Consider the following 22534-nt stretch of genomic DNA (forward strand, 5'->3'; position numbering starts at 1 on the left):
CGCGGGGCAGCTCCCGCCTCCGCTTGCAGCCGGCGCCCAGCCCGTCCGCGGGGCTGCCCCGCCGCTCACCTCGCCGGCTGAAGAAGGCGGAGGCCCCCTTCCAGGAGAGGGCCATGCTGGGGGGGATGCTCCCCAGGAGCTCGATGATGCGAGCAATGTGATCTGAGGGAGAGGGAGGTCTGGGCGTGCGCATGTCCCCGCCCGGCCGCACTGCCACTGAACCCCACGGGGTCCTACCGTCATCTCGAGAGAAGCATTTCCCAGCCTGCGGCTCAAACAGACGCTCTCCAGTCACCATCTCGAACGCCTGCACGGGGCAGTCGAGTCACGCGCCGACCTGCTGGGACCGGCGCTCCTCCCCAGCCGCCCGCGCCCCTCCAGGCCTGCCCCATGCCACGGCCGGGCTGGCACGTGCCCTTGCTTCAGCCTGCCTCTGCGCCCAGCCTCGGCCTGTCAGCCCAGCACGGGCCTCGCTCAGCCCTGGCCCGTACATCCCGGTGTAACCACTGCAGAGCGGAGAGCATCCCGGGCAGGTCCAGCTGCACGAGCGGTTTGCCCAGCAGCTGATATGTGCAGGACCCCTGTCTTCCTCACACAAGTTTTTGGGAGCAAGGCTCCTTCCTCCCAGCTGCAGCGAGAGACCCTGATGTTTAAGGACAACTGTTCTCGCAGTGGTGGCCTTAGTCCCACTCCACATGCATGGTGTCCGTGCCTGCAGCGCACATCCATCCCTGGGGTGCGAGTCCCTACCAGGCAGCCCGTGCTCCAGATGTCTGCAGGAGTGCTGTAATCTAAGCCAAGAAGAACTTCCAGGGCTCGGTACGGCTGAGTCTGGATCTCTTTGCAGACAGGCTTGTACTGGAACAGAAACGAGCTGCTGTGCATGGGGCCCGTGACGTGAGTGAGCAGTGTCACCACAAGGCCCAGGGGGCCGTGGACTGAACACCCCTGGGCTGTGTCAACACGTCAGACCCCCGGGCTGAGCCCAAGCATCCCCTGGAGCAAGGTCTCCTTCGACGCTGGCTGGGATTTTTGGCTCTAGAAGCTGATTCCCTGTCCCTGCACCCACTCACCCTTCCCAAACACTGCAGCCTGCCCTGGCCTGGAGAGCCTGGCCCTGAACCAGAGTGCTGAGCACAACCCGTGCATGCCAAGCTCAATCAGTCTCTCTTTTCAGGGGGCAGTGTAGTGACAGACAGACACGAAAGAGCAGGGTCAGACACGAGAGGAGAGGGTGTGATCCTGTATCATGAGAGTAAGAGTTGAGACAGACTCACCGTCCAGCATGCGCTGCCTAAGTCTGCAATTTTCACTCCCAGTTTCATTATATCGCAGGGATCCAACTGACACACGAGATCGTCCCCTGCACAAGAGAGAAGCAGAAATCAGCCCCTCTCCAAGGCAGCAGGTGTGTTGCTTGTCACAGATCATGCATGTGCATGCTGGTGCTGTTGATGCTTTTTAGCCCCCAAATCCCTACAGCACCAGGGAGACTGTTCCTCTTTATCCAGCCCTGATTCGTCACTTCCATATAGTTAGGAGAGGACACGAACAACCCTGCAAGAGGGTTTTCAAAAGAAAGTGGAACTGCATGAAGTGGAGCATCACGACCTGAATCAGCTCACACAGCTCGTCCTCTTCTGCCGGGCAGCCTTGGAGGAGAGGGGATCCACAGTGCCTGCCTTTACTCTCCGCAAGAGGAAACGTGATCCCTGCTAGGTACAGACCTCAGACAGAACCTGCTCAGCCGCATAGTTGTGAGGTGACCAAATACTTTTTGATTTTATTCTTGGAAAAGACATCGCGTGACATGAGCTCTATCATACAGCGTTCCTGCTGCAGCAATGGAGCCTGTGTCTAGATCAGTGGTTTTCAACCTTTTTTCATTTGCAGCCCCCCAAAATACTGCGAATGGAGGTGCAGACCCAGTACGTGTGGGTATTCCCATACTTTTGATTGATCATAGTCATGTTTTGTGGACCCCTTAGGCATAGTCTGCAGACCCCCAGGGGTCCAAATACCATAGATTGAAAAGCACTGTTTTAGATGAAGAGGAGGAAGGAGTGTCTGCTGGCTAGCTGAGACTGGGCACTGCCATGCTCCTGCAGAGCTGAGCAGTCACAACTGTGGGGACTGTGGGTAAAGACAGGGTTGCAGTGACAGTGGTGGGTGGTGCTGACATGCGTATGGAGCAGGGTGTGTGCTCCAGGCCAGAGAGACATCCACAGAGCAGGAATAGCAGGAGCGTGATATTGTCCCCAGCTCTGCAAGCTGTTCCCATGAGTTGCATCATTTTAAGGCCTAATGCTGCTGTTTTCTAGCATGTTGCACCTATTTCCATGCCAGCAGAAATGCGGTCTACAGTCTACATGTTCAAATCTTTGAACATGGATTTTGATTGACACTGGGAGACTGGTTTGGAGGAAACGACCAGGCAGTCAGTCCTGGTTCACCCACTTTGCCAGGACCAATGGCAAACAGCAGAGCCTTGCTGGGACCTGCATCAGGGAGGATGCTGCAGGTCAGCTCCTGGTGCCAGGAGGCAAATCTCAATTGTGGCTGTTGCTAAATAAAATTGCAGAGAGAAGGTAGATCACATCTGAGGGCTTATTTCACATGAGTCCTAGGAGCTAGCACACAAAAGCAGAAGAAAAAGAAAGAAAAACAACAGCAAGAGAGCATGGGGAGCATTGCTTTTGTCTTGTGAAACCTGTTGGTCCCAGGTGCATAGGTTGCCCTAGGTGCAACAGGACACAGGAAGAGTCAGCCCCGTGAACTGCTTACATGTCACCGGCTGCCAGAAGGGTGGAGCTGGGAGGACCCTGAGAAGGCAGTGCCACCTCGGTTAGTTGGGAAACAGTGAACCTGTCAACCTCAGAAACATGCTGGAGATGAAGACCAGAGACAGGATTTAGCTTTTGTTTAACCCTGTTGGGTCGTAAGCCTTTGGACAGTGACAACTGAGCAGTCTGGATTACAAATAGCATGAGACTGCTATACAAAGTGGAGCTGCATCGTACTGCAAGGTTGTATTTGTTCTGAAGCTACAGACAAGCGAGGTGCAAGGTTCCTCATTTTGCAGTTGTTCCTATACACAAACTGGTTTTTGGCAGCATGCCTGCATATGAGCAAACCTTCACTGGGCTTGTGTGGTTGGCAGGTGATTCAGATGGGAAGACTCCTGAAGTCTGGAAAGACCTGCCAGCACAGACATCAGTGTGTTCCCAGCAGCCAGTAAATCTCCCATAGTGTGTCTCTTGCTTTGCTGCAATGTCTCTGTGCACCACCCCTGGGGCAGGGTGTGCAAGAAAGTGCTCTCTCCTGGGAGGAATTAGCGGTCCCTTCCCCTCTTCCAGCCTACCTGACCTCAGTGGACCCACACCTGGGCTCTGGTTCCAGGCATCTGCATCAAATAGAAAGCTCTGCAGACTCGCCTCGCTCACGTGCAGCAGGATATTCTCTGGCTTGATGTCTGCATGGATGATGCGGCAGTGCTTGTGCAGGAAGTGCAATCCTGCCAGGACCTGGGGGAACAGGAAAGCGGGTCACAGAGTGATGCTGAGGGCCACTTACAGCAGCTTCTGCTCATGTTGAGAGAGTCCAGCACAAAAGACTGTTTTCTGTGTGTTGGGGGCAGGACAAGACCTTGTAGGAGAGTGCTGCTCTATAAGGAATCCCATAAGCCAGCTTGATGTAGGCATCCAGGCACCCAAGATCAGGTGCTGACTAGTGGGACCCGTGTAACAGAACCAGCCGTTCCACTGTTGGGCCTGGAGAGCACGGAAAAATCTGAGCAATGTGGAGCTGGCATCCCCAGGAGCAGGAAGTGCTTGGGGTGCGGTGGTGCAAAGAAAAGCAGACCCCGGGGGGACTGGGAGCATGGCCTCTGAAAGGAAAGAGCATCGAGTAAAAATCACGAGTGGCACTTTAAGTGTTATGAGAGAGGCGGAGATATGTCCCATGGCCAAGGTGGAGATATGCTCCATGCTGTGCATGTTGCCCTTGGTACTGCTCTCGACTGGTCCTGAGGCCAGCTTGTCGGCAGGCTGTCGGTGCTGAGGGGGACGCAGAATTTTCCATGATGGCATCAGGGCAGCAGAAGTCAGGAGAGGTGGAAAGTATGGATGTGGCAGGCAGCTGGGCGGCGTGTCCCCGCGTTCCACGAGGCGCCTGATGAGCCAACAGCCCGTAGCAGACTCTGCGCTGCACCAGGTTTCCAGGCAGGCGATCGTGCAGCATGAAAGCGCAGCAGTGTTTGTGGTGAGCTGCCTGGGCATGGGTCAACAGAAGCCCTCCCTGGACCAGCTGACGGGGCCCTTCTAAAATTCCAGTGAGACTCAGGGCTCAGCGCGGTTGCCCCAAGTTCCCAAGCATTAGCACAATGCTGATGAATCCCCTCCCACGTGCAGTTCAGTAGAAGGGGGTTGCCACACCTGGCCCATTTAGAGTCTACCTTTACTTCCTCTTCCCTTTTGATATCTTAACGAACTCATCTACCCGTCGTGGCCTGGCAGCGTCGTGGCTATTTGTTAGCTTTTCTAGGTAAAGAATCCGGCGAGGTCTGGCAAACAGACCAGGCATCGCCTGCCTCTGAGGAGCAGCATCCCCGCAGAGCAGCCGTGCGGCATGGAGCAAGACAGCAGCTGAGAAGACTGGGTAAAGCAGCTGTCAGCAGAGACAGGCGCTGCTGCCCAGCCTGTTGATGACCTAATGAGATGCATCAGGCTGATACAGAAACCGGAGCGAGGGGCTTATTGGTGTAGTCGGAGTGCCAGTGGTCTGGCTGCCCCGGGAACGGAGGTCCCCGCTTGGCTTTTGCCTTGTTCGTTCTTTCTTGGGCTTTTTCCTTTCCATCATTTCCTTCCGTCCAGAGAGAACGGGCCAGTGCTTTCCTTCCAGTGCCGGACCTCTTCTCCGTGCACCGCGCTCCACAGGAACTCGCTGTGGAGGGAACCGCACCGCACACGGGCAGCCCGGGAAGTTCAGGCAAGAGGCCAGTGGATGGCTCAGCGGGGAGACTCGCTGGATCGCACAGGAACTGCACTGACATTCGAGGCAAAACCACACTGGAATAACCAACCCTTAGCATCCTACTAGGCTCCTGGATTGCCCACCCTGCCCTGCTGCCCCTCAGGCCCCCAGCGTTTTGGGCTCACCTGCAGCAAGGCTTTCTTCACAAAAGGCAAGGGGAGGCCCTGGGCACCATGGCTCCTCATCAGGCATCGCAGAGAGGGACCCAGCAACTCAAAGACCAAGCACACATGTGAGACAGAGTCAGGGATTCATGGACAGAAAACACCAGCTGCTCCCCTTGGCCTTCACTCTGACAGCCAGGCTGTCCTCTCGCTCCAGCCCCCTTGTTGCCCTGCGGCCAGCGTGTTCTTCCAGCGCCGGCTGCCACCTCAAGCCCACCCGTCCCACGGGGCTGACACCGAGGCCTTCATGCTGCCATCACACGCTCCCTCTCTGACGCGGCCTGCGGCCCACCCCTTACAGCCGCAGTAGTCAGAGGTGAAGGATATGGAAGCCATTGACGCCAATCATTTTGAAGTCATCTAATAAATGGACAATGTTCTCTCCTGCCCGGTCCTTTTTCTTCATGCTGTTGACCTGGGAGACAATTCAGAAGAGCTCGTATCATGAAACGTGTGCTGGGACTCTCCCCATCCTGCTGCCCACCACTGATATCTGAGCAGCAGCAGCAAGGTCCCTGCTGGACTCTGGGGCCCCGGAGTGGCTGCTCTTTCTGCAGTCAGAGCCCTGCGTGGGGGCGTTTCTCGCTCCTTGGCATGCTTCCTTGCAGTTTCTGTTGGTGACATGCAGCAGTGCAGAAACCAGAGTGCAGTCACGTGGGCTAATCTGCCCCTGGGTGAATCTCCTCAGGGTTACGCAGCGTGGACTGGGCAGGCTAGTTCTCCACACTTAGTTTTGCTGCGTCTGAGTGGTTCAGTGTGTGCCTCTCTCCAGGCACTCGCCACTGCCAGCGGCCCACGGCTGGCCCTGCCAAGGGCAGCTCTCGCTGTTACTGAAGGGCTGCCCTGCTGCACGACGCAGTGTGTCAGGCCGACCAGACCGGTCCCACGGGTAACTCGGGCACCCACATCTGTTTCCCCCACAGTCTCAGGCTGGGAACGCCTCGGGGCCGGGACTGTCCCTCTGCTATTTGTCCAAGCTGTGCCTCCTACAGGGACCGTGGATGCAGAGCCACTATCTCAGTGCCATAAATAATCATAACATCCTCCTGAAAGCCAGCCGGTTAGAAACGTATGGCCTCTGATTTGGTATACAGGCCTGTCGGTCCAGTGGGAGACTATCTCCCCGAGACATTTCCTTTTGGAATCTGCGAGTTCCCCGTGGGCCTCGCCACCGCAGAGCACTCGGACAGCACGTGGGGAGGCACGGTTGGCTAAATACTGCTAAATAGCAACTGAACTATTAGTAAAGTATACAGCTAAGTCTAAATACACCGTTTTCCTGATAACTACTGGGACAATTTCTCTACTGTTTAAATCAAACTACTACAACGTTATGCCCTTTCTTGCACCACTTGAACCCTGACTTAAATCAGCTGAGTTTGGGTTGGTAAATTCCTAAACTACACCAGCCCCATTTTTAACCTAATGTAAGCAACCCAGCGCAGGAGTCACGCGTGCTCGTTTAACCCAGCTGATTTGGATTAAGTCAGTATACCAGACCCTAAGAAGTAGAGAATTATGGGCCTAAAAGGTCAAGCTATCTCCAGGGGTCCTAGCGGAGACACAAATTGGTGCCCCTAACTTAGAAGGCAGCCATGGGCAGTGGCAGAAAGCGGCTCAGGCTCTCTTAGGGGCCAGTTTTACTCTTTGCTGCCTTGTCCTGACTTTTGCAGGGCTCTGCAGTGCGCGGGACCCAGCCTGCTGGCTGCTGCACAAGCCTTTTGTGCTGAGGTCCTTGCTTTCAAGCCCACGTTTTCCTGCCGCTCACCAACCCCATCTTTCTGTTGCCACCCCAGGGTTTTTCACTGGCTTCCCAGCGTGACGGGAGGGAGCAGGGATTCCTCCTGCAGCAGGAAGCTGGGGGAGCATCGGAAGAAAGCAGAGGATCCTGAACGCAGTGGGCCCAAAGCCCTGGGGGCACAGGGCTGCTGTGGGAGCAAGTGCTGTTCGGAGGCCCGGGTCTGCAGAGTTTGGTGTGATCTCCCTGCAGCCAGCCCGGCTCCCTCTGGCCACGAGCAGCAGCTCAGGACAGGGCAGGGGCAGGGCAGGGGCTGTGATGCCTGGAGCGCTGGGACGCAAGGAGCCCGCGTGCTCCCTGGGCCATGTACGTACACATCGGAGAAGAGAGATCTCGTCCTGGGCTGCATCAGCGAAGGCCTCACCGCTCTTGGTCACCTTCACAGCAACATGACGCTTCTCCCTGGGAAGAAGCATAGCCATGGCCAGCTCTTGCAAGGACCGCCTAGCCGCGCGGCCCACTCCCTCGCGGCTGCAGGGGTCCTGTGTGCTCCCTGGCCCCGGCCGGCCCGGCCTGGGCTGGGCGCTGCTGGGGCAGGACACACAGCACCACGCCAGGAGGGGCCTGCAGCCACGGGCACAGCCAGCCCTGCCAGGGGCCAAGCCCCCTCACGTCCCTGCAGCCCCTTTGTCCCTCTGCGTGGGCACTGGGAGCTGCACACCTGTCTGCGCCCTCAGAGGAGCGACTCCAGCCCCGGGAGCAAGCAGGGATCTTTGTCAGCAGAAGGTAGAAATGGCCCCCATTGCTACCAGCAGATTTTAACGCACCCACAGCACGGCCCTGGCTGCTAGGTCCTCGTAGCCCCTGCCACACCAGTCTGCCGGGGGACACTCCCTGCTGCTGCCCGCTCTTGCCGGCGACGGTCCCCTGTGCCCTCCCCTCTGCCCCACGGCGCCTGGGCAGCACCCCAGCCCCTCCCGTTGGCGCCGCTGTCTGGCCACTCACGCCCGGTCCTGGCACAGCCAGACGGTAGCGAAGTACCCGGAGCCCAGGCGCTGCAGCACCTGGTAGCGCCCGTGGAGCAGCTCTCCCTGCTGCGCGGGGTGGTGGCCTCCTGCAACAACAGGGCACCGTTACCAAGCCAGGCTCCGGTGCCGCCGAACCGGGGAGGGCAGGCTGACCCCAGGGCTGCCCATTGCCAGGTGCAGCTTGGCTGCCTCCACCAGGCCTGGGCACTGAGGCCTCCAACTTGCTGCCCTTCCCCTGCTCACCTTCGTCCTCGGCGGCCTTCTCCATGCCTTGCAGCTTGCTGCAGACCTCAAGGCTGGCTGCGGCACAAGCTCCTGCCAAGAGACCGTACGTGCCACCTGGCCGCCCTGGGCGGGCGCCCGCACACGTCCCCTCTGCCCCGCGTCTCGCCCTCCCCCTCCCCGCGCGCCGAGCGGGCGGCGGGAGCGTTTCTGGAATTTCCTGAGGGCTGAGAGATTATTTTGGGCGCTCAGAGGAGGGAGGCAGAGCAGGACTCCTGGCTGCACGCAGCTGGCCGGAGCTCAGGTTTCCTGCTGCCTCGCTCAGACTGTCAGCAGGATTAGAGGGGATCAGGGAGAGGCCGGGCATCCCCTCACTGGGCAGCAATGCCCCGGCCTCCTGCTGAGAGCGCTTGCAGCTCCAGCGGGGCAGAGGGAGGGAGCAGGGTGCTGACCAGGCACAGTGAAGACCTGCCGCAGCCTCTCCCGGGGTATTTTAGCGCGAACAGCCTCAACCAGGCCCCAGCGCCCCTGGCCCCTGTGACAGGCTGTGACCAGGGTCGAAGGCTGCTACCCAGTGCCCAATACCACAGCAAGAAGCGTGACACAACCACGGGTGTGGGGACAGGCTCGGCCCCGCAGCGTAACAGCGCCTGTGGCAGGGCCGGCGCGGTGCCCTGCGCCAACCTCTGCGTCCGCGCCGGCCTGGCTGGCGTTTGGCACCTTCCGCACACACGTAAGTTCACGCTTTGCACTACACCGGTGCTGCCTGGCCTCAGACCGCCTTGCCCAGCCCCTGGGGCGAGAGCCCAGAGCAGGCTCTGATGCTGCCCCGCTCTAGCAAACAGCCCCGGCACGCTGTCGGCAAGGCCCGAGCAGGGGCGGGCCGAATGCTGCTGGGATCGCAATCCTTCCATTGCTTCCCTTTGCCCGGCTCCGGCCCCTAGGAAAGGCTCCCAGAACAATGGCTGGGAATGCAAGCTGCATCGATTGTCTCGTCCCTCGCTGCAGCAGCAAAGGGGACCGTGCGGGGAGCATTGTCTAGCAAAAAGAGCCAGTGGCTGGAGATGGAAACCAGCCAGGCTCGAACTAGAAATAAGGAGCAAAGGTTAACATGGGGAGCCACCCCACTAGCCCGAGAAGCACGCCTTGTGCAGCTGTCCAGGCGGCAGGCTCCTTTCTTGGGCAAGCAGGGAGGTGCTCGTGCAAGGGCCGTCACGAAAGGAGAAAGGAAGAAGTGCCCCTGACGTGCTGCAGGGCGATGAACGCAGCGTTCAAAATGAGACCGACCGGGCAGGTTGAAAACGCATCCTTGCCCTGCTTGCGTCCAGCTGCAGACGGTGCACGGCGAGGCCCACAGCTTGTGCTGCACAGAGCGGTCCCTTCTGCCCCGACTGCCCTAGCGAAGGAGGGGCGCTGCGGGCGATGCCATCCTGCCCACCTGACCCATGGCAGTGCCGGGGGTGGGCAGCGGGGCAGCCTGTCCCAGCCCCCGCACAAGACACCACCCAGGTGAGGGGAGCCCGGTTCGCTGGCTGTGGAGGAGAGAGCGGCTGGCCTTGCAGGAGCCGTCCACGCTGCTGTCATGTCCGACGGGCATGCGCTGGGCACAGCCCCCTGTGCGCGGCACCCTGCAGCCCTCAGCACGTGCGGTAGGAGCCAGCGCAGCAGTGCAGCTGGCGCCCGGCATTTCACACTGACCTGCAGCAGCTCCACGCAGGACCAGCGCCCTCAGGGGCTCCAGGCTGCGCGATACCCACCGCTCTGCCTTCCCTGCTGCAGCGATGCTGGGGAGGGTGCTGCGGTGTGGCACAAGCTCTGCGGCAGCCACGGGGACGAGCTGTGGGGGCAGGTCGCGGCAGGCTCCGGCAGCAGCGCGGGCTCCAGCATAGCCAGGAGCATGGGGACAGCTGCGCCGGGGCCTTTTTATGGCAGCCAGCACTCTGCACCTGTTGGAACAGCTTTGCTCCGCTCCCCGGCAGCCGCCAGTGATGCAGGCCTCTGCAGAGGATATTTATAGAGCAGGATTTACAGCTCTGCCGAGATGGAAACACAAAATCTTTCCTTCACGCTCCACAGGCGCAAAGCGCCAGGCACAGCTGATGGGCAGCCCCCACCCCCCGTCCCTGCCTGCGGGGCAGCCCGGCAAAGCCCGGACGCGGGTGCCCGTGTGCCCAGGGCGCGGTGGGAAGGAGCCGTTGCCTCTAGGCCCATCGGGGCCACTGCTCCTGATCACAGCCTGGAGCCATGCACCCCGTGTGCACGGTGGATGTGCATGTGCACACTTGCGTGTGCTCCCAGAGGAGCTGGCACTGCAGCCAGCCAGCCCAGCGGTCTCCAGGGTGAGGCTGGTGGGGCAGATGCCGGTGGAGCCTGGAGCCCCACGAGGGCTGCCCCACCCTGCCCCCAGCCCCACACCTGGGCCTGGTGTTGGCCCCTCCGGCCGAGTGCAGCGGGGCAGCAGACGGGCTGTGGGCTAGAGCTGGCAGGAGGCTGCGGGCCTGTCTGCCCACAGCAGCAGGGCCGCGCTCCCAGCCCAGCCGCTCGCAGCCCGACACCCCCAGCCCTGGGAGCAGCGTACGTGCAAAGGGGAGGCGGGGGAAGGCCAGAGCCGTGCCTGCCCGCCCCGCTCCGGCTGCCCTTGCCGGGGGCTCATGCGGGGAGAGGTTACCCTTGCGTCAAGTTAGAGCTTCTCCGAGCTTCGGTCCCGGCTGGCGGGGCACAGGGAGCCCACTGCTGCCTCGAGCTCTTCCTCCCCCAGCGCCCAGGAGCGTGTCCTGGGCACGCTGGGGCACGTGGCCCCGGGCACCACCCTGCACCGGCCTCTGGCGGCACAGCCCGGTCCCACCCTGACGGGAGCCAGCCCGGGCCCCAGGGCCATTGCCAAGCGTCCACGTGCTGCACAGAGCGCGCTGGGACCGGCGGGGCCATTGCACCCGTGAGACTGGTCTGTGCTGGGACCCTTGCGCCCCTCCACCCTGCCTTGGCCCACGCAGGGGTGCAGCAGAGCAGGAGGGGCACAAGGGCCATGGGCCTCTTCCTGCGAGAAGCCCCAGCGCTGCCGTCACCGTGCCCCGCGCCTGCCCCTCGGGGAAGGGCCCTGGCAGAGGGGAGAGGCCGCGGCGCGGGGCCTGGCGCGCTCCTTCCCCAGGGGCCAGACGCGCTCCGCTGCCCGCCCCGCGGGCCTCCAGACAGCGGCTCTCCAGCCGGGAGCCGAACTGCCCGGGCGGCCCCGAGGCCCAAGGGCAACGCCTCATGCTCCGGCTCCCCACCACGGCCACGGGTCGTGGCCTTTCCCTCCGGCTGGCTCGGGCCAGACGCCGGGCCCTGGCCCCGTGCGCTGAGCCCTGTAGCTGCCAGGACCACGCCTGGGGCAGGGCTGGGTCTGTCTGGCTCCATGTCCTCTACGTCAGGCCCCGAGACGCATCTGCCCCAGGGGCTCTGGAGCTCAGCTCCTTAGTGCCTGCCTGTGCCCAAGGGCAGCCTTGCTCCGAGACCCCCACAGCTGCCGTGGCTTTCAACCTGCGATGCCACGCGTGCCTCTGCCACGAGCCGCGGGCTGCGGCCCGACTGCAGCGTCGACAGCCCCCAGCCTCCATGCGGCAGCAGGCACGCCAGGCAGCTGCTCTGCCCTTGCCCGCAGCCCCGGAGGACAGCATGCCCGTCCCTCGCCCCTTCGTCCAAACCAAGCGGGCATCAGCGCTGCGCGAGGCCGGCAGTGCTCTCCCCGCAGGGCCCGGCTCAGGCAGCTGCGCGAGACAGGAGCGAACTCCCCTCTGCCCCCGCAGCGGCTCCCTGCCAGAGCCGCGCACAAAGCCCCGCAGGACCAGAGCGGTTCCTCCCTGGACAAGCCTGGGGGACCGGCGGCACGGCCTGACCAGCGCGTCTGAAGCCGAGCAGGTTTGGGTGCAGACCTGCCTGCTCCTGGGCACTGCAGGCGGCGAAGGGCACCGTCCCGGGGAGAGCCGCCCCGTGTCGTGGCACAGAAGTGCAACACCCGTTCTGCGTTGTATATTAAAATTTATTGAATTACTCAGGTAAGAATTCTCTCTTTATTAAAATCATTTGGGCTCTAAACTGCTTATTTACAGACATAACTTCTCATCTCACCAATAGATTCCTACATCTCACAATAGTATCTACAAACAATTATTACACTATGTAACAAAATTCAGATTTTTCAAGCTTTTTATATTAATAATTAATTCCAATTTGAGAAAGATGGCACAAAGGGGCAGGAATTCAAGAAGGAACAGGACATGGACACGGGGCCAGCCAGATGGCAGCAAACTGGGAACTAGAGAAGGGCAGCGTTGAGACAGGAGGTGAATGTACGTTCCCCCAAGGGGCAGAAATATCAGCACAAACGCACCTGGTGTCCTGGAAACCAAAGGACTCAGCCCAGGGAGAAAGGCACCAAAAGCAGAATCACAGTGCAGCAGCCTGGGGCCAGAGCGTGCCAGCATGTGCTATGTCCTGGCTGTGTCATGTGTGTCCCCCCTCCCTTCCCCTCCCCCCCGTTTCTGCAAAATGTAAGCGGTTATTTAAAAAGCTTCTAGCCCTTATTGTTGTAAAGAAAACTGTGTGGGTGCAAGCGAAAGCTGAGCTGCCAGCAGGACTCTGCAGCCAAAGGCTGGAGCTCAGTCCCAGCTCGTCAGGCTCCAGCATCATGGGATGTTGATGCTTGCAGCCTGGTAATGCTATTTTGGATCTCACTCCCCCGTTCTGGAAGCAAACTGTGCTCTCTGCCTCCCTGAGGCAAGTCGCATCGTACCTGTGACAGTGGAGCAAGGCTCTGCCCACAAGTTGTGTTTTGTGGTGACAGAATAACGAAGGGTGCAACCTCCCTATGTCCTGCCGAGCCAGATGGCATATTGCAGCACACACACCTGACCCAAATCCCACCCCTGGTCGGGGTCCTGGGTTGGGAAGGTGATCCTACCCAACCTGCAGAAATGGAAGTCCCTGGCTTATGACACGCCAGCCTGTGGAGACAGGAATGTCAGGAGGAACCATGTGGGGCTGCTGGAAGAAACCTGCTATGTGCTGTTCCCCCATCACACAGAAAAGCTTATCAAATGACTGTCTTTTAAGCATAAAACCTCACTCTGCAGTGCCACCATGTGAATGACACGGACTGAGCGCCCCGGGGGCACATCTGAACATACAAGCTGACCCTCGCGGAAAGACTGAAAAGGGGGCTGAGGCTGCAAGGGATTTGGGCAGCCCAACAGGAGAGGCTGAGCAGAACGGTTGCGCTGGAAAGGTGCTACAAACCCAACAAAGCTGCCCATCCTGTTTTGCTGGTGAGAAGTTTCCAGCTGGCGAGGTCCGTAAACCATCCCTATTCGTTTAGCTCAATTTTCTCAGTGTCTAACCAATCCGTATTTTTTGTTATTGCTGTTTTCACATGAGTGTCCCTGGAGAAAAGAGCTCTGTGACCTCTCCGCAAGCAGAGTGGCAGCAGAGGAAAGAGGCACTGGAACCCGCCACACCTCCCAGCTTGGTTAAGGTGCAAGAAGAGTGTCATGCTCTAGCAACCGCTGCCCTCAAGCTGCAGGGAAAAGCTGAAGGACCGAGCAGGAGCGCTGCTCAGACAAGTGCTTGGGTCCAGACGGCTGGATGAACACAGCAATCCTCTTCTCTCGCTAGCTGTATCCAGGACTGCGGGCACTGCAGGGGCTCAGACAGAAGTTTCCCAAGCCTGCTGGGGCTGCAGCTGCCCTGCCCAGCCCTGCATGCCCCAGGAAGGGGCCATCAGTGAGATGGAAAGGTCACAAAGCTGGAGGCCAGAAGGGTTTTGAGTCTGATGTGCCTGGAAAAGCTGGACCCTCTCCCCAGCTCTGCCCAAAGGGCACTGCTCCCACTCTGACAGCAGGTCTGGATGGCAGAAGAGCCTGGCCCAGAGGGACACTCATCCAAGTGGGGGACAGTTGCACAGAGCAGCGCCCCCTCGGCGCTTACATGCTCTGTCCTTCCAGGGCATTCATGGTCCAGCTCAGAGCAGCAGCCTCAGCAGGTCCCAGCTGGAGGGGCATGGCCACAAGGTGGTCTTGAGCAGGAGAGACCCAAAGGGACAGACTCGTAGCTGGATCACAGGACAGCGTGTCAGAGCCATCTGGTCCCTTTGCCAGGTTGCGCTAACTTCAGTCCAAGGGAACAGGCAGTAGAGCAGGGTCTGTTCACACCAGGACTGGGCACAACCCTCAGGGCTGGTCATCCTGTGGTGAGCACGTCATGCCTACGAGCACTGCCAGCTGCACACGAGCAGGGAGGGAGACCAGAACCTGAGCGCAAGAGACTATCACCCCTTCCCTCCAACCTGTCCCTTCTCCCCGCACCCAGCTCTCCTAGGCACCTCCCATGTGTGGGGTGGCCGCGGCCCAGCTGGGTGGCACCACCAGGAAAGGCTCTCTGAGCCATGGTGGGAGAAATGCCACCTCTCCATAAGGTCAGGCCAGGCCAGGGGTGGTGACCCCTCAACCAGGCTGTGCTGGGCTTCCCAAGATCCCGGCCGGTTCCTGAGAGGCCTTGGGAAGCTCATGTGGCAACTGGTCCGGCACCAGCTGGGGCCACACATAGTGGCTGTGTGACCCGTGGTGGGTATATGGCATCCAGGTGAGAGGCCACACTATGGGGATGTCCATGGCACCAGTGTGAGGTCAGGGGCTCCTAGGAGGCCAGGGAGAGAGGATACATGGCCTGGTCCTGGAGCCCCTGTGTTGTCTGGCTCCGTGACGCATGCACAGTGTCTGAAGGACACCGCTGGGCCCTGGTGCTCTGGTCTGGAGAGTCTGCAGCAGCCGCGCTCATTTTAGAAAGGAAAAAAATCCATAAAAAATGATCCTCTGAGACACAAGTACACTTGGACTCTGTGTTAGATTGGCCACCCCCTCCCAGGTCACATGCCTGCGCCGCAGGGATGCTGGGGCCAGGCAGCGAGTGGGACCTCCTGTCTTGCTGTAAAACCCCCGTGAGCAGCGCAGTCCATCTCTTCCCCAGCCAAGAGCATTGCAGCCAGTCTGCTGGGGTCACAAGTCAGTGACTTTGTTCTCCACGGCGGCAGCGATCTGCTGCAGTCGGTAGCCAAGCTGCATCTTCTGGGCTGTCGGGTCTTCCTCCAAGGCAGTGATGATCTGGAATGAGACTAAGAGCTCACTGGGAGCCTCCTCCAGCTACCAGAAACAGACCCATGCTGCTGATACAAGCTCAGCTTGGTTATAGCACTGGGCCTTGGGGGACACAGAGTAAGCTATCTTAGTGGACCCCTACGATACCCCTGAGGCACCTCCTCCCCGGGGATGCTACTGAGGCTAAATGCTGGAGGCTGCAAGTTGGAGAGGGGCAATGGGAAAAACCCTGGTCAGACCCTGTTCACTGCCTCTCAGCATCCGTGCTCTGCCGCTGTGCGACACAAGAGCCTGGGCACGGTGGGCCTGGGGTCTGACCAGTACATGGCAGGTCTTATGTTCTTGTGAAGCTGGTTACTGACGTGGCCTTTACACCACAATTAGAAGCAAGGAAATGAATGGTTAACGGCATTAAAGATACTCTAATACTAATAGACTGAAGCCATTCATCACAAAAAGAAAAAGAGAAAGAAAGAAAGATAGAAAGCAAGAAAGAAAGAAATGCATTTTTCAGTAAAATAAAAATAACTGTAACTCTCTCCCCCACCGCCCGCCCCATGCAAATAAACACTATCGTCACATCAGTAATATTAGCCAGCACAGTCTGTTGGACAAAGACATAAGCATTATATAAACACGAGAGTCTCAAATCCACACATTTAAAACATTATCCCTTTTCCTGTTCTCTTCCACCTACCACACTGTTACCGAGATGCTGCCAACACAAACTCTCCACCAAAAGTACATCAGGGCCGGCATAGGGGAAAGAGGGGAGGGACCCTTGGCCCCAACGGGGCCAGCAGGCCAGTGCCGCACTCACCTGGTCGTAGTACTTGTTGATGTATTTGTAGAGTTCGTGCAGAGCCACAAGGGAATTGAGTTCACCTGAGTAATTCTGGGCAAGAGGATAGTCGGGTTAGCCAGGCGTTCTGGGGGCCACCAGGAGAGCGGGCATGTCCGGCTCTGTGCCCCGGAGCCCGCTGGAGCATGCCTGGAGAACGCCAAGCAGCATGGGAGCAACAAGGACAGGAGGGCAGGGCAGGGCAGTGCTGCTCACTGGCTGTGGTTCAGTGCACCACTATGTCCCAGCCCTGCAATAGTGCCAGCTCCTGCTGGGCTGCCCTGCAGGGCCATGCCCCTAGGAAACACACTTGGCCTGGTCCCAGCCACGGGGCAGGCTCATTAGTGTGGCCCCCGTGCTAGGGAGCTGGGTGACCCAGGCTGCAGGAAGATCCGAGGCAGGGGGCTCTTTACCCTTGAGAGCTCAGCCAGGGCAGAGTTCATCTCCTGGTCGCTGGCAGAGATGGTCTGGCGAATGTCTGCATAGTACCTGCAGGGCGGGGAACACAGGCCAGGCATCACTGCCTGATCTGCTGCTCCTCAGCCTCCTTTCCCACCCCGCTCCTGCCCCAGCCCTACCTTTCCACCATCTGCTTGTAGCGAGGAATGTCTCGGGCATAGAGCAGCTTGTTGATTGGGGAGTCCTGTAACAGTCAGGAGCAGGGCAACATGTTTCAGAGAGCAAGACCAGAGAAGGCAGCTGCCAAGCCCTGCATCCCCATGGGCAAACAGTCAGGGCCCCATCCAGGGCAGGCTGTCCCAGGGCCAGGCTTCCACCTTCTCCCCAGAGCAGCAATCCCTGAAAGGTGTCCCATGTGAGCCAGGCTGGAAGCAGCTTCCTGCCATCTCCAGGAAGCACCAGAGAAGGGCAGAAGGGGGCCGTGCCCTGGCAAGGATGTGGCATGATGTCTCAGGGCCCAAAGGAGGATGCACACAGCTTGGCTGAGGCCTGCCATGGGCTGGGCAGTGATCTGCTCAGCAGGGAAGGGAGCCCTGGCTGGAAGGCGCCCCTCCTCCTCTGCTCGCCATAGGGGCACGTACCCGTCCCAGCTTGTGGTCAGCAATGGTACAGGAGTCCATGAAGGTCTGTGCGATGACCAGGAGCACAGCGTCGACATTGTCCGACGTCTGCACGTCAAATACAAACTGTGGGTTCTTGATGATGTTGATCCAGAAGCGCAGGGGCAGGCTGCGAGGGACAGTGGGAGCAGGGGTGAGCAGCGTGGCAATGGCTCAGGGCTGCACCGTGACCAAGGAACAGGCCACATGGCCCTGCATGACAAAGTGCTGCAGTGGCAGCACAGAGCTCGCAGCACAACGGGACCTGAATGGCTCCAGCCCTAGAATGGGCCATCGGGGCTGAACGCGGTGGGGGCCGCACCCTCGCTGCAGTGGGCAGAAAGCACTGCACAATATTGCTGAAGTGCAGGGGGCAGCACAGAACTGAGGGCTTCCTGGGCAGCAAGGCTCCTCGCCGGGAGAAACGTCACAATTCGAACACCATGGAAAACACTGCAGAATGGCGACTGCGCAGTCTCTCCCACATCCCGGGACAGCCCCATGGCATCCTAGCGGCAGGTACGATCTGGAGCTGTGGGGGTTCAATGCAAGCCCCTCCCCATCCTGCTGAGGTGCTACCTTCAGCTCCTGCAAACCCTCCTGGGGCCTCCATCCCACACTGAGCGCCTTCTCCACCCCTGCCTGGCAGTGGAGCCTGATCCCAGGCACCTGGCAGTGGAGTCGCAGAGTGCACTCATGGACCACGGTGGGGGACCTTCTGCTATGGGGGGCATGAGGTACCTGTTTGTCTTCCAGATGTGGATGGTCTCAGGGTCTGTGATACCGTGATGCATTGCTTGGTCATCCAGCAGGTCAAAGAAGTATTTGACAGCCAGGGGGACGGGGCGGCTGGTGCTGAGGATCACCTGGAACAAGTCGTCTACAAACTTCTGCAGCGTTCCCTGGAGATAAGATGGATGCAGTTAACAGAAGAGAAGGGAAAAGAAAAACCACCCAGTGCTCGGGCAGGGAAAGAGTCACTTTGTTTCACTCAAGACCAGCTCCCCACCAGCTCAGAGTCAGGCTGTGTCTGCTGCCAGCAGTGACAGGCTTCCTCTCCAGCCTGAGGAAGGGCACTTGGTGCCCAAAAGCTTGTCTAACCTCTCTCCCATCTGCACAGCTGGGCCAATAAAAGGTACCACCAGAAACCCCTCACTTCTAGGGAGGATGGCGAGTGCTGGGGCCAGAAGTTGCAACTTCCATGGAAGAGTGGTTGTGCAAGGGGGTGTCACACTGGACTCAGGAGCAGCAGGGAGGCACAAGCAGGCAGGCTGTATGGTTTGGCCGGACAATGCTCTACCTGTGTTTGTGGATACCCCCTAGGTGCACACGACTCATGTTGAAGACCAAAACCCTCTCCTGGTGCGTCCATGTGTCCACATCTGTGCCGTGCATGCCCATGGACCTTCCACCCAAAAACAAGAAGGGCAGGACAGGGCAGCCTCAGCCAGCCCTCCACCCCTCACTGCTCCAGAATATCATGAAAGGAAAAGGTGGGGGTGGGAGGGTGGCTCATGTGATCCACAGACAGGAGCTTTGCCAAGAGGGCCACTTGCTGTCTCTTGCGTGTCTGCATGCATCCTACTGCTGGTGGCCAATGAACCAGGGCCTCTTCCCCACCTTGGGGGAACCCCAGAGGCATGGACAGCAGAACACTGAAGGGGCAACAGCGCCTCTCCCCTGCAAGAGGTGCTGTAACCAGTGAATGCAAGACGCACACAGCATGGCACCGGCACAAGCACGCAGCCAGTGACCACATGCATCAGTGAGCCAGAAGCAGGTGTCTCTTCCTCCAGCCATGCAGTGCACAGTTGGCAAAGCCCGCTTTGGCCTTTGTCTAAGACACTGGGCACTGGCCCCTGGAAAGGCAGGTCCCAGCCACAGCAGGGGATGCTCGGCCAGCCCCCTGCCCTACCTTCATGGAGAGGAGGCGTGTCAGATAAATCTCTGGAATGGCTTTGGCTCGCTCCCGGTCTCGCAAACTTCCTCGACGGTGCTTGGGCAGCTCTGGCTCCTCTGTGGGTTTCACCAGGTGCCAAAGTTTTATTCCTCCCTCATCTGCATCCTCCAGCATCGGTGTTTCTGAAACAAACCCGGCATGAAATCTTCAGTATCCCATGGAGTTGCCACGCCACCAGCCACCCGTGGAGATAGCCTCAGGCTTCCCTGCACTGAGGGAGACGACAGCAAGCATGCTTGGGCTTGCGCTCAGCTTACTGCCCAGAGACCCATTCGGTGTGCCCCAGGAATGCGGCTGGCAGCTGGAGAATTTTAGCTCTGTTTGACTCTTGTGCCTGCCCGGTTTCTGGTACCCTGTTCCACTTCTTAGACATGCAAGGGAAGCTCCCCCCCGATATTGAGAGCTCAGATTTCCTGGCAATGCTAACAGCAAAGAGGACACCACCCAAAGGCAGGCCCTGTGTCTGGAGGCAATGGCCAGGAAGAGCAGGCTCAGCTTGCCAGGAACTGTTATGGAAATGGCGAGTGAAAGCTCCGAGCGTGCCCAAGACTCACTCTCTCCAGGGATGTAGTCCTGATTCTCCCGGGGGATGTGTTTGGTCAGACGTGGGACCAGTGCCACCGTTGCTCCATCAGGCACCTGTGCACAAGAGGAGCTCAGGGTTACCAGAGCCCAGTGCACCTCCTCAGCCTGCCAGGTAACATTCACAGCCCACAGCTGCTTGCCCCTAAGCAAGTGCAACCTCACCCATAGGCAAGGGGGACAGAGAGCTGGGACCCCAGGTTTCACTCCTGGCCCTGCTACTGACTTGATCTGTGCAGCACAGGCAGGGGGAGAAGCATGCACTGGACAGAAAGTGGAGGAGAGCTCAGTCCCCTCACCCTGAATGACTGGCCCTGCAGCATGAAATGCACATGGGGCACAGGGCCACCTCCTTCCCACTTGCTGCTCCAAGGGCCTGAAGAGACCAGCACACCTCTTCCCCTTTTCCTCAGGCTCCCACCACCCCAACAGTGCTGCCCAGTGCTGCAGACAGGCCTCTTGCAGGGGCTACGAAGAGGGGCACCAGCTCGGCAAGGCAGGATTTCAGCCTCCCGTACCTTAGCGAAGGGCTCGGGTGCTAGGTACTTGATCCAGCCCCCTGCCCCAAACACAGTGTCTCCTGAAACTAGTTCAGGCATATCCGTCAAGCCGCAAAGAGCCTTCCTGGCTACCAGGGGCCACATGGGGAGGCTGCAACAGCTGAAAACCATCATGTTAAAAGCAGGGGAGAGTCTCGGCTCCTCACAGATAGGCCTGGAACATGCCACCGCACGAAGCCCCAGGGCAGGCCCATCTGGTCCCCTCCGTAGGCTCAGGCATCCCCAGGCAGACCGGGCAAGCCCAGAGCTGACGGGGCGGCAGCGAGGCTAGGAGGGATGCTCAGTTCTGACCTTGTAGTGCTGAAGCGTGTTCAGGCGCTTCCAAGTTCCCTGAATGACGGAGGTCACGTCCTCGTCAGAAAGGATCAGGTGGCCCGCCAGCCCCGATCTCCACTCTGCAGCCACAGAAAACAGAACGCAGATGTCACCGCTCTGCTGCAAGAGCTGAGCTGGCTTTACAGCCCCCTGTTTCCCCACTCGGGCTGACAGGTGAAATCAGTAACATGCCCAGAGCCTGTCAGCAATGCACAGGGGCTGAGAGTTTGGTCACGCGACCCAGAGGGGTCCCTGCTTGTGGGCTACATGCAGCGCAACAGTGCAGTCCCACCACTGCTGTGGGGTATGTCTCGACTGCAGCAGCTCGGGCACTGGGGACAGAAAGCCTCGTCTGCCTCTGCTGCCGTTTCTCCCTGTCTCTACCTCTGGAGCAGCTGCTGCAATGGTGCCGAGGGCTGGACAGGCAAAGCACTACAGAGAGTGCAAGAGGAGAGAGATGTGCAGGCCCCCTTCACAAGCCAAACCCTGAGGTTTCCACAGCCGCCCAAGGACCCTGGCACTTTGCTGGCAGATCCACTTGCCAGGGTCATCTCCTCCCACCGCCAAGAGGCGGCACTCAGACGGAGGCGACAGCTCCAGGGACAGGAGATGGCGGATGCACGACAAGAAACATGTAGTTTAAACTGAAGAGACCACATCAACCCCCGCAAGCCTCCCGCCAATCTGAATGGGAGGGGAGGGTGAGTCCTTTGTGGCCTTGACTTTGGCAGTCATCATAAACAGGTGACCCCCCCCAGCCAGGCACTTAATGCAGGACGGGGACAGACGTAACCTGCAAAGTGCTCAGCCAGGGCCCTGTCTCCACTGTGGCCAAGCTCTGGTGCTTCAGAGGCAGGCCGAAAACAAGGGAGAGAAGAGAAAAATAAAAAACCCAGCCTACCAAATCAACACAGAATATCCAGCCAATTTTATGCTACAGGAGATAATTGCACTCCCTCCCCGCCACCCCCCCAGTGGCTAAACACTGAGCCGTCAGACTGGATGACAGCCCCCATCCCCATGCAGTGGTGCCAGGAGAGGGCAGTGCAGGCAATGCTTCCCCTGTGGCCTGCCAAGGAGTAAGCAACTCAAACTCAGATTGCACGGCAGATGGATTGCCAGCCTCGTCCCGGCTGCAGCATCTTTCCCAGGAGCAGAAGGCACGTTTCTAGAAACAGCTGCTTTCTGCTCATGAAAAAACTCCAAGTGGCCCCTGCCCTCAGCCTGAGCCTGTGATCCGCGATGGCCGGACTGACTGGGACCCCTGGCACGTGTGCTCCTCCCCTTTCCAATCCTTCCCTAAAGCCTGCCTGCTCCAATGGTCCGCTGGCAAAAGCCTGCTGCCCAGGTCAGATGCAGCAGGCATTTCCAAACAACGAAAGGTGGAAAAGGCACGAGGCACAACATGCTACAAGGGCTGAGGCTGAGGCTGCCAGCACCCTCCCTCCACCTGCAATCCCTCTGCCCTGCCGCATGCTGGATGGTGGGTCCTTGGGGTAGGGCCTCTAAACCCTCTCTGCCACAGCTGAGGACTCAGCATCACGCCCCCCAGCTGCACCGTCTGCAGGTATGAGCTGCTTCTGCTTTCCTGCCCCAGCATGAAGTTTTGGTGCCACTGCATTCTGCTCACCGAGGTCCAGGGAGTCTGGGTCGGGCCGGTGACCGTATGGCGTCCCCTTATAGATCTGATCCAGGACCTTCTCCTTCACCTGCATGATGGTGTCGCAGTCCAGCACTTTCACAGAGACCCCCTGGGAGTCCTCTGAGCTGTCCTCAGCGCCTCCTGCCTGGCTCAGGGCAGTCAGTGTCTGGGAAGGAAGAAGAGTAGCTGTGGCCATGCTGTGCCCAATGTTTCATAGTTTCATAGTTTCTAGGTTCGGAAGGGACCTGAGCAGATCATCTAGTCTG

At 59.3% G+C, this 22534-nt stretch overlaps 1 protein-coding gene across 4 annotated transcripts in view; it reads right to left on the reverse strand.

Annotated features, from left to right (window-relative positions):
- Positions 1-14669: 14669 nt before the first annotated feature.
- PLXNB1 (plexin B1) overlaps positions 14670-22534 on the reverse strand; it is a 59755-nt gene continuing 51890 nt past the window's right edge. For 3 of the 4 annotated variants that reach the window (XM_019536789.1, XM_019536792.1, XM_019536790.1), the window contains 10 exons: positions 22257-22434; positions 20603-20706; positions 19724-19808; positions 19125-19291; positions 17951-18111; positions 17192-17339; positions 16730-16794; positions 16565-16640; positions 16131-16205; positions 14670-15316 (listed from right to left, as the gene is read on the reverse strand). In XM_019536789.1, coding sequence (XP_019392334.1) covers positions 15212-15316; positions 16131-16205; positions 16565-16640; positions 16730-16794; positions 17192-17339; positions 17951-18111; positions 19125-19291; positions 19724-19808; positions 20603-20706; positions 22257-22434 — 1164 coding nt within the window. In that variant the 3' untranslated portion in view covers positions 14670-15211. Of the gene's footprint in view, positions 15317-16130; positions 16206-16564; positions 16641-16729; positions 16795-17191; positions 17340-17950; positions 18112-19124; positions 19292-19719; positions 19809-20602; positions 20707-22256; positions 22435-22534 lie in introns of those variants that run through there. The other variant, XM_019536791.1, reaches the window with a different exon arrangement.

The sequence above is a fragment of the Crocodylus porosus genome, unplaced genomic scaffold, assembly GCF_001723895.1.
Source record: "Crocodylus porosus isolate Cpor-Errol unplaced genomic scaffold, CroPor_comp1, whole genome shotgun sequence".
Taxonomy (NCBI): Eukaryota; Metazoa; Chordata; order Crocodylia; family Crocodylidae; genus Crocodylus; species Crocodylus porosus.